The 12158-nt window shown below is 40.9% G+C and overlaps 1 protein-coding gene across 1 annotated transcript; it reads right to left on the minus strand.

Moving 5' to 3' along the window:
- Positions 1-5451: 5451 nt before the first annotated feature.
- Positions 5452-11360, minus strand: LOC111222371 (T-box transcription factor TBX2b-like). Its single transcript, XM_022746083.1, has 7 exons — positions 10999-11360; positions 10550-10817; positions 10271-10417; positions 9593-9669; positions 9351-9511; positions 7429-7952; positions 5452-5802 (listed from the first exon to the last, which is right to left on the minus strand). The coding sequence occupies exons 1-7, from the start codon at positions 11358-11360 to the stop codon at positions 5452-5454; spliced, it is 1890 nt and encodes a 629-aa protein (XP_022601804.1).
- Between the last annotated feature and the right edge of the window lie 798 nt (positions 11361-12158).

Below are 12158 nucleotides of genomic sequence, written 5' to 3' on the forward strand. Positions count from 1 at the left end.
AGTGAGATAAATGTCAGCATCAGCAGAGTCATGTTTGTTTATGTTCCCTACATAAATTATATTCATTCAACTTAGTTTCACCCCTAATTTTCCCCTGGTCACCCCCCCCACCACCACCACCACCACCAATCCAACCCACCCTCCAGTGGCTGTTATCAACCACTGCTATAAACCATGAATAATTAATAACATTGCTATCCTCTGACATGGTCTTCCATTTTTCATTTTCTTGGCCTGTGAGCTAATAGCAGGAGAGCTGAGACACCTTCATATTCATGTACAGGATGGAAGGGATAAAGTGTGTTATGAAATACATGTAACAAACCAAACATGAGATTTGCATGTCTAAACAGCTTCAACAGACCTACATACAGAATGTCATATATAATGAAGTTTGAATTAATTAGCACAAGACAAAAAACAAACATGTTGTCCATCAAAATTAGACTTCATCCATTTGAATGCATTTAGTGAGAAAATCCACAAAAACATCCAGAGGAAGTTCTCAGTGATCACCAGCTAACCTTTTTACTGCACTGTGGGCAGGAAGTACTTTGGACATAAATTGTAATTTCTCTGCTTGATTCTACTGAAAGAAAGCAGCACAGCTACTTCAGGATCCCTGTCAAAACCCAGGGAGATGAAGTTCAGTGCTTTCAGAAAGTCTTCAGATTCCATTTGCCTCCAATTTCTCTGATTGTTACTACACCTTGACTGGATTCCACCTGTGATAAATTCAATTGATTGGACCTGATTTAGAAAGACACACACCTGTCTATATCGGGCATCACAGCTGACAATGCAGATCAGAGCAGAAACCATGAGGAGGAAAAACTGCAGAGCTCAGAGACAGGAGTGTGTCGAGGCTCAGATCTGGGGGAAGATACAAAACATTTCTGCTGCACAGTGGCCTCCATCATTCTTTAATGGAAGGAGTTTTGAATGATCAGGACTCTTCCTGCAGCCGCCCAATAAAACTGAACAATCAGGGCAGAAGGACCTTACTAAGAGAGGAGACCAAGAACCCAATGGTCACTCTGGCTGAGCTCCAGAGATCCTGTGTGAGGATGAAGAAACATTCAGAAGGACAACCATCACTGCAGCTCTCCGCTGAGTGTCCAGATGGAGCCTCTCCTCAGTGACAGACCCATGACGGCACCAGAGGACTCAGACTGTTGCAAACAAGCTTGAAGTGTTTGGCTTCATGTCTGGATTGAACCAGACCGCTCATCAGCTGCCCAGTGGTGAAGTGTGGTGGGGGCAGCATGATGCTGTGGGGGTGTTTTTCTGTTGGCAGACAGGGAGACTGGTACAGAAAGATCCTTAATGAAAACGTGGTCAGAGCACTCAGGAAGGTTGAAGGTTCACCCTCCGACAGGACAATGACCTTAAGCCAAGGAGTGCAACTCTGTGAATGTCCTTGATTTCACTTCAACCCAATCGAACATCTCTGAAGAGACCTGAAAATGTCTGTCCACCGACGTCCCCATCCAACCTGACGGAGCCAGAGGATCCAGATGTGCAGAGCTTGTTGTGTCAAACCCAAGAAGACTGGAGGCTAATGATGAGTCATCGGGTGTGGGAAATCTCTTTACCGAACCTTTCCTTTGCAAGAATAAATAGAGCCGGATTCATACCTTAAACATCATCACACCACTCTAACAAAGCCCTGGCAGATAGTGCTTTATTCATGATAACACTGGCTTTTAGATGATATCCCTGTTAAGTGAATTATTCATTGTAAGCTACAGATGACTTATCTGTTCTCTTTAAGCCATCTATGTTGACATTTTTATCTCAGCGCTTACTTTCAGAATAATTTACAGCACCAATATGCTGAGTATTCTTCCAGCGTACAGGAGGTAGCCTTGATGCACCGTGTTGCCTTGACATTGTGTCATGGATAATGAAAAATACCATCTGACTTTTACAGGCCTCTCTCTTTCTCACTCTCACTCTCACTCTCATTCTCACTCACTCACTTTAACCCATAGAAGTCTCCACAACTGCAGGGAGGGAAGTTTTCATCTGGCTGCGAAACTTTGTATTTGACCTTCTCGCCAGTGGAGATGTTGTTTCAGTAGAAGCTACGCTCAGCCAAGGAGAAAATGCTTGGAGGAGGCAGCACAGGGGGAGGACTTTTCAGATCAATTTTCCTCCTGGGAGACTGCCTGCCTGACTTTTGTTTTTTCTACTTTCTTTTTTTTGTACCAGCAGCTACAGTGAAAAGAAACAATTTTGCCACAAAGTGTCATGTCAAGGTTATCCTGTCTTCTTCATCCTCTTGTGAAAAAAGAGCACTAAGAGATTTTTTAAAATTTATAATTATTTAAACACAAATGTAATTTGAAATACTTCCCATAGATTTAATGTTTAGGAGGTTTGTATGGAAGTGTATTAAAGTAGTTCAGAAATGTAATCTGTGTTTCCATAATTAACAGAATGGAAAGTTAAAGTTTCAAATTCAGATTTGAAATATCGTTTCTTGTAAATCGACTGCACAATATAAATATAGTCCATTTACCACTCAGAGGGGCATTTTACTGTTTCACTATGATGATTGAACATAGCAGTTTGTGGTTTCATTCAAAATAGATTAACTGAATGATCTGAAGAGGGATTGGCTCAAATGTCTCCAAGCCCACAGACCAAGTGCTTATGGATGTATGAAGAAAAACTGGACATGTTATTACAAAATGGCCACACTTTTGCTCTTATTGTAATTTCTTTTTTACATAAGCTGAAAAAGTGTTTGTTTCTTCTAAATGCAGCACAGCTGTTCACACACACACACACACACACACACACACACACACACACACACACACAAAAGCTTTTCTGGGCTGTAAAAGGTGTAAATAATGCCTGAATCATAATGGCTTGAAAATTAATAATTGACCTTGTGAGCTTTTAGACTTTTAGCTTTTTCAACTGTTTTATAAGTGTGTCTTTTAAAATGGCAGAATTGTGTCCGTGGTTTTCATCACATCCATACAGCTCCTCCTCTGCGCCCGGCGCCATGTCCTGATGGTATCAGGCAAACAGACAACACATCATCAGGAGAACTGTGGGTCTTTTATTACTTTGGTCTTTTATTACAAAGAATTTACCCCCTGTTTCCACTATGGTGAGGACACACTTTGGCCTCTGTTCAGGAGTAAATATAGTCTGAGGCATCTCATACATATGCAGCTATCTACATTTATTTGCACGAATGGACTAAAGCCTCTGTAAGAGCCAAAAGTGACATGACCTTTTGTCACAAGGCACCACCCTCTGATGTCCTCAGTCTACAGCACACTTCACTGTGGAGCCTTCCAGCGGTCATTTCTCTCCCCATCCACAATCAAGGATGTTAAACTGCAGCTTTTATGTGTCAATTTACATGTACTTTACATAAACATATATATTAACATGGAAGAGCTGTGTACATATACATACATGCATTCCCACTATTTGCATATACATATAAACAAATTACCTGTGTGAAAGTTGTAGTGAGTGGAAAGGTCATATATATACAGTAAATATATATATATATGTCAGAAATATTTCATAACATTTTATATTGACTGTACGATATGTACAAAATGTCATTTACAGATTCCACAACATGTATGTTTCAGTGCATCTCGAGGAGATTTACTTTAACAACTCAAGTGTAGCTTTGCTGTCACCAGCAGAGATGTTTTGGGAATTGCCCTCGCAAGCAGTGAGCTGCACTCATGCATAAGGAATGAAACGCACCGGACTGCAGACTAACTCATTCACCTTTATTGCTCAGCCACCACTGCCATGGCCAGGAGCATAACAGCAGCAGATGGTGCACAACACTACTTTTAGCATTCTGTGATAAAAAAAACTAACAAAACAAACAATCACATGAAGCAGAAGTTCCAGAGGAAAATTAAATACTTTAGTTTTACATTTATTAATGTGACTGTTAAAGAAAACATGACTGTTACATGTGTCTGGAGAGAGGTGGCACCAGTTCAAAGATGTACTCTCAGATTAATGTCCACAGTGATTACCTCAGAGCTAAGATCATTAGGTTCATATTTCTCCTTGTCTCGTAATGCATCTGACTGGCAAAGAGAGTGAATAACGAGGTCAGAGGGGCCGAGGCCGAGGCACAGTACGTCTGTGAGACAAACCAACATGGAGAATTAAGAACAGGCCAGAAAGGCTGAAGCCACGAGAGCTGATGTTAAGAAAACAGAATAATTCAAAAGTGCATAAATGAAACAGACAGTTTAAAGGATGAGGTCTAACATCCAAACAGTTCCTGAAGCGCATCGCAGAATTAAATCCAGGTCTTGAATCCGGTTTAACTCTTAAAACATATATGATATGTGTAGACTTTGATCTTTCATTCTCTGTTACATGAAACACTTAAAACTGATAACTGATAAGTTACAGTATTTTTCATCCTCATATCAAGGATTTGCCTTTATTTAGGATTTAATTTTATATAACAGCAGAGAGTTATAGTTCCAGTGTCTAAGAACAGTGCTGAACACAGAGGGTAGGCAAGTACATGTATTCCTCCTATATATTTGCATTTAGTGTATATTAAGACAACTGAATTCAATGTGAACAGTATCTTTATTTGAATTGTGAAAACACACACACACATAAAAAAGGTTTACCTAAATAAGCAGACACCCTGTGAAATCATCTTATCTGAAGACATTTTTCTGAAGTGCTGGTAAAAAAAAAGAAACCTGAGTTTACTCCAAGTCCACGGTGCAGCTTTGGTTCATCAACAGAATGTGAAACGGGTGCTAGATACAATTTCCTCATATCTCTTTGGCAGGTTGAAGAGTGATCAGTTACAGTATTCAGTCTCAAAAGGCTTTGATCAGTCATGTTTTATACAGTCTGTGAAAAAGGACCAGACAAAATATTTACACAATTGTACGGAACAAATCAATAAAAAATGTGTTTTATTCATATTTAAAGCACATCATTGTTCTTCTTCTGTAGAGTATTCCACTTGGGGGAGCTGAGTTTTGCATATAACCCACTTTCCCCAAAATAAACTCCAACAAGCATCTTTTAGTTTAATTGATGTTAATTTCTATAGAATTTCCAGTATAAACACAAACTGGAGTTTTTGTAAGTCAAAGGACACCCTGATGTCAAGGTTAAAACTGGGCTGAATCTAGCTGAATAAGAGCATGTTTTTAGATATCTGGATCACATGTAGCCATTGATTCAAAAGGGAAGAGTTGGACTTGTTTCACATGGAAATGTGTGTAGCTGTCTTTTGACCAGCAAATCCCCAGATAAGATATGTTCTGTTGATGGTATAATAAGTTATTCAGCAGCAGTGTTCTCATGAAATCTTAACTTTAGGTCATTGTAATGTGAAACTTCATTACTTGTGTTGTTTCATCCATCAGCCAGTACAGAAGAGTTTATTGTGGAGTACATGGTTCATCAAGTCCTCTAATCCATGGAACCCTTCACCGCTGACTGAGGTGGAGCCGTCTTCTGCTTGGCCTTGGTTTTGTGGCTGTGACTGTCACATAGACCTGACTGTCTGCTGCTCGGTTTGCACAGCTCAGGTTGAGAGTTTGAACTGCCGGGCGATCTGGTCGTAAGCAGGCCGGAGGTGAAGGAGCCGGGGATCTGATAAGGGCTGAATCGGAACCAAGGGCGAGAGCTGCGGAAACAGTGGCTCCTGGCGAGCGATGAGGTTGCAGAGGAAGTGGGGAGAGCCGGGGTGAGCGCAGCTGGAGCTGCCATGTAGCAGTATGGATATGACAACAATCCTCCAAAGGGTGACAGTGAGATTCCCTGTATAAAAAAATTAGAGAGTTCATTTGATTTAAAATCTTTCATGGACATCCTCGTAGGAAAATAAAAATATTACTTCAACTTCTGCTTCAGTGATTTGATTTAGTTGAAACTGGTTATATAGTGGAAATCCATTCAATCTAATCCTATCAGGTAACGGTGTTATATTCAACGCTCACTGACCTGCCTGTTGCAATCATATATCTTCATACTGTAATTAAGTCGGTGAGAAATCAAAGTTTGTCTGTCTTTGGGAAATTTAGAGAAAATAAAAAGGTACGTCTTTCTTGATGCAGAGCCATGTGTCTGTGCCCCTCATCACAGGCTGTGATCAGGTCAGCTCACGATGGATTTTACCTTCTACAATTAGAAAAAAGTCACAAAAATATCAGAAAAAACTGCCTTTATTTCCTAGCCCACTAATAATCTTGCAACCGTCTAAAATGTATCTCACACCCCCTTGTGAGGGTCTCCACCTCTAGGTCGAGAACTGCTGTGACTTGCAACACGGCAACAAGTTGACACTGTATTTTCACACTGTCAGTTCAGATTGTTTCTCACCAGGAGCCTTTGTGATTTTTTAATGGATTTTTTGGGAAAAAAGTAACTTCATCAACAACTTATGGATCATCATTTCCCTGCTGAATGATATGATTTTTATTTCATGTTTTCAGGTTGTCCATCCGTCTGATTCTCGTGTACATGATATCTCAGTAACGACATCAGAGAACTTTGTCAAATTTGGCACAAACATTCACTGAGACTCAAGGACGAATTGATTAGAATTTGGTGGTCAAAGGTCAAAGGTCAAGGTCATGGTGACCTTGCAAACATGTTTTTTTGCCAAGATTCATACACTAATTATGACACAATTTAACTCAAATGTCTAACAGGATCAGATGAGGTGATGACATTTTATATCCACAAGATCAAAGGTCAACTTCACTGTGACATCATAATGTTCTGTAAAAACACCTCTGGCCGTTATTCAACACTGTAACTCAGGAAGGAGAGACTGTGACTGTATTTCCTGTAACTTGATTGGTTGGTGGTTGGATTTGTGATTCTAGTTCCTGATTTTTTCAAACAATAATTTCAACAAAAAGTTGTTTTTTAATCAGACCTCACTGCACTGCATGTTCAGCCTAATGGTTGCCTGTTGCTTGGTCAATATGTCAATAAAAGACTCTACTGATTGTATTAACTGTAATGTAATATCAGGTAATCAGTCAATCAGGTAATGACTATAAAAACACAAGTTAAATGGAAGTTTTTCCAAATTACAAATTAAAAGCCACCCAGTTTTAATTTAGTTCTTTCTGTTAAATCATTTACAGAGTTAAAAGCATTAAAGCAGATTACTCTGGATAATCTGCAGATTTCACTGTGAACACTTTTCACTGAAAGTCATTTCAATCTCAATGTAAACCAACAGTTACATATGAAGATTATCCTCAGAGACTACACCACTGTTCCTGGAAAGACACTTTGCTGTTGAGTAAAAAGTGAGGAAGAGTTTTTTTATGATTCAGGTGTACTTATCCTAAAGAGCCAACAAGCTTGAACTACAGCCTATGATCTCTACTTATATTACATTTATTAAAATATGTGGGATATTAGAGGTACCTGAGATGCCAGCATGTGCTGTGACAGGTGCAACATGAAGGGGGATGGAGAGGTGATGCTTTGAGGAGACAGGCCTCCAGTTTCTAGTTCATTTGCTCCAGACAAAGAGGAAAATATTTGTCCCATACCCAAAGTGGGAAAAGCCTCTGGCTTCGCTGACAACTGTCCAGGATGAAACAACATAGGTGCCCCAAGCTTGAGAAGCTGCTGGCTGTGAGCAGCTGAGAAATCCACAGTCTGCAGGTGAGCGGAGCCGAGGGATGATGAGTTCTGTGTCTGCAGCATCACAGGCATGATCCCGTCTTTGATTTCACTCTGGTGCTTTTTCTCCATGGAGAACGCGTCATCTGATGATCTAAACTCTGTTCTGTCCTGTGTTGTGTCCTGATGCTCCTTACTCTTACTGGCAGCATATCTTTTCCACAGTATCTCCTCACTTGTATGTTCAGCCCTGGAACAGCTGGCTTCAGCATGGTCCTCACGTTGTAGATCAAAATCTGAATCACTTCCAGTATTGTTCTCATCTGTGGGAAAAAAAATCATATTAAACGTATTTGTAGTAGTGTTTTTCTGACTTGCTCGTATCTCATTAGTTCACAGTGACGACAGAGGTGATGGACACTTGCGAGAGAGATGACTGAGTGCAAACATCTAGAGCCCTGAAAGAGACAGTGTTCATGTGTGACTGACCCCGAGGCACCAGGAACAGTTGATTCATTGAAGCAGGAAACTATTTTGGTTGTGTCAGAATGAGTCAGACAGTAAACAGTGGTTCAAATCCACCTCCCAAACAACTTCCCTCCATATCTGCATATTCACACCGTCAGCATCCTGGTCCTGTGGTAGTGAAGATGTGTACCATGTACAGTTACTGCAATTCCCACTCCACAGTTCAGTTCTAGCCGGACTCATGTGTAAACCTCTTCCTCCTCTGTCTGTCAACTGTCCAATAAAGACAGATATGATAGAGAAATATAAAATAAAATAATGTAAATGAATTTAAAAAAAATTAGTAAATTAAAACTTCTTAACTTGAGGTCCACTTACTGTCCGATGAAGACCACTCTATGTGGTTGGAAGCTAGTTAGTGTACAATAAGTTAGGCTTTTTTTCTGTTACATATAATGACAATCATCCTCAGTGAGGTGAACAGCTCAGAGCCAACAATAGGCCTTTTTCACAGGAGGCTCCTGTAATTTCAGGGTCCTGCAGGGACTGACTCACTTTCACACTGCCGAGCTTTAATGGCACACTTGACTAGAGTAGTAACACCTGTCTTCCAACTATGAGAGGTTAAAATGTCTGCTGTGAAGAAGGCTGAGAGATGAACTGATGGATGGATAAGAAAACTCCTGAATACTCCTAAAACAAAGAAAAAAGTAAAAGAAAAAGAAAACACAATAAGAACTGAAAATGTTGAATTATAATTGAATAGTTTATTAGTTGCTTTTTATTCATTATTTTCTTCCATTGCTAATAAAAACACATCGGTGGAAGGATCTGTTTGTTTTATCAAAATGAAACTCATATACATGCTTAATTTAATTTAATTATTTTCGTAACATGCCATTTTTATATTTCAGCATTCCTGAGTGGGATTAATTAAAATAAAGGAATCATGATTCTAATGTGCACAGTGAGTCATAAAGGACAGAGGACAGAAGTCCTGTCTGTGTTTCAGGGATTTATTTTTTCATCACACTAAATGTTATTATTACAAAAACTAAAATCTGAAATATGATAAATTATAACACACCCACCCACCACATACATATTTGTACAGGTCCTGAACATCATTTCATATATCTATAAGGTTAAAGGTTGCAAGCTGTGTTTAATATATTAGATCAACACACTGTCCTAAAGAATCATCTGGGTTCATAGAAACACTTCATGGCTTAATATACTGTCAGTGAACCCACCTGGACAGGTTGGGGTGGACATCAGGGGGCTGCTCACTAACTCCCCAGGGGAATAAAAGGGATCACTGGTGCTGGGTTGTTCACAGGAGTCATCAGAATCAGCACTGTCCCGGTCTTTACTTTGGTTCTCATGCAGCAAAGAAACATTCAGCTGTTTGTTCCTGCGGATCACACTTTCACATTAAATACAGACTTCCAGGTCCTTTGCTGTTCAGATGTTTACTGGGGCATAAAATAATTACCTCTTTTCTCGTCTGCCGTTCCCAGTGTCTCTGAATCCTTTGGCAAAAGGATTATTGTCGATTTTTAACTGTGTGATCTACATGGAGCAAAAAAATCTTAAAGTTAGTCAATGCAAAAGTGCAGTGACAGATTAAGTGTAACATCAACATCCGCAAATAATACAAATACATATGTGGAGCTGATGGAGGCTCCATTTTCACTCCAACAGAGCCATACTCATGTTTCTCTAATCTCTCCACACAAATAAAATCCACATCACTGCACGCAACTAGAGGTCTGCTGTGCGTGCATGTGGCTGCGGAGGGGAGGGGTGGTGGTGGTGGGTGGCGGTGGGGGTAGGGGGGTGTTACCTTTTCATTCTGATAGGCNCAAAAGGATTATTGTCGATTTTTAACTGTGTGATCTACATGGAGCAAAAAAATCTTAAAGTTAGTCAATGCAAAAGTGCAGTGACAGATTAAGTGTAACATCAACATCCGCAAATAATACAAATACATATGTGGAGCTGATGGAGGCTCCATTTTCACTCCAACAGAGCCATACTCATGTTTCTCTAATCTCTCCACACAAATAAAATCCACATCACTGCACGCAACTAGAGGTCTGCTGTGCGTGCATGTGGCTGCGGAGGGGAGGGGTGGTGGTGGTGGGTGGCGGTGGGGGTAGGGGGGTGTTACCTTTTCATTCTGATAGGCAGTGACAGCGATGAACTCCGTCTCCGGGAAAACGTAAGTCCGGAAGGTGCTGTATGGAAGCTTCATGATGTCGTTGGCTCTCACGATATGAAATCTGGGTTGGTATTTATGCATTGAATTCAAAATCGTCTGGAAAATTAAAGACATGTGACACATCACTGAAATGATATAATTATAAAATGTTGAAAAAGAGGCAACGAGGTCAATATAAAGTCAACATTAGTCATAAAAGCCACAACAATTCACATTTCAGTTACTTACAAATCCGTGTTTATCCGAAATATTGTTGGTGAGTTTGAGTTTGTGGAAAGCCACGGGCTTGCTCATCCACTGCTCCCCTGTGGACGGGCTGTCAGGGTGGATGTACATGCGCTTTGGCATCTCCGGGTCAGCTTTTCCAGCCACCATCCAGCGGGAGTTGTGAAACTTGTAGCGGCAATCATCAACGGCCACGATGTCCATCAGCAGGATGTACTTTGCTGTTTCATCCAGCCCCCCCACCCTCACTTTGAAAGGCGGAAACATCCTCCTGGAAACGAAGAGTTGACGATTAATTAAACATAATTTGGAGTTTATCATTAATAACGTTGAAAGAGGACAACAGGACAAATGACAGGAGAGAAGAATGGAGAGTTTTTACTTGACAGCAAGAAACAGATCCCATAATAAAATGATTGTGGTGGTAAAATAAGATCTTTCTGGTTTCTTACCTTCCAGATTTGGTGATAACCATCTCAGTTCCCATTTTGTGAAACTGATTCCATAAATTCTTTGATTCCAGTGTGACTTTCGGCTCATCATCCTGACCTTCTTCTGGCTGCGGGCTCTTCAAGGAACTCGGGTAGACTGGTGTCGGATGCTGGTGTCGCAGAGCTGCGCGCAGCCCCGCGTCAGAGGCGGCTGCCCGCTCCGACAGAGGCGCGGAGAGGGAGGCGGCGTCTGGGAGAGTCAGCGCCGGGAAGAACGAGGGCTGAGCGGCGGTGAGGAAGGCTGACAGTGGCAGGGCACCTGGTCTATGAGCGTGGAAAGGATGGTAAGTCATGGCAGCCGCTGTGTCAACTGGATCTCTCATCGGGGCGTCCCATCACACACGTCAATATGATGAAGTCTCACTCTTTGCTGCTGCAGGCGCACGCGCCTACATCCATCCTGCTCCGACCTGATGAAGAGTTTGAATGTTTGCAGCACGTGAAAGAAGGTCACAAGAGGAAATGAGAATTTCCAAAAGTCTCCAGATACTGAAGCAGAAACAAGAAGAGTCTTTAATGCGCTGGTGGATCCAGCGAGGAGAGCAGCGCGCTTTGGAACCATGTGCCAAACTGAAGTGGCACCGGGGAGGGACGCAGAGAGAGGCGGAGAGGCGGTGTTTACACCGTCTCTGTTTCCACCCGGAACACGGTGCGTTAATGAAGCAGTTCTTAGAGAGCCTCACTATCACCGTCTACACTGGGCGTGGCTTGAACCGGACTACGGAGGGATCTCAGGGTTAGATCGGGACAACGAGCATAAATAGTAGAAATAAATACCAGAGCATGAATGAACGAAGATCTCTGGAAGTTTCAATTATTTATGCTAAAAATTATCCTATATGAAAGCCTATATATAGTAATGATAATGATAATGATACAATGTATTTATTATGATCATGATTATTGTTCTAGCTAGAGGTTGCGATAATAATAATAACAACAATAATAATAATAATGATAATAATAATAATAATAATAATAATAATAATGATAATTTGGAGGTCAGTGTTTCTGACATCAGTTTCTGCTGTCCTGACACAAAGGCCTGAATCCACTTCAGAGAAGTTTGCAGATGTTGAAATTAACAGTAACTTAAAAAGAACAACAACGTGTTGTTTGAT

This window comes from Seriola dumerili, unplaced genomic scaffold (assembly GCF_002260705.1).
Source record: "Seriola dumerili isolate Sdu_G_001 unplaced genomic scaffold, Sdu_1.0 BDQW01000091.1, whole genome shotgun sequence".
In the NCBI taxonomy this organism is placed as follows: Eukaryota; Metazoa; Chordata; class Actinopteri; order Carangiformes; family Carangidae; genus Seriola; species Seriola dumerili.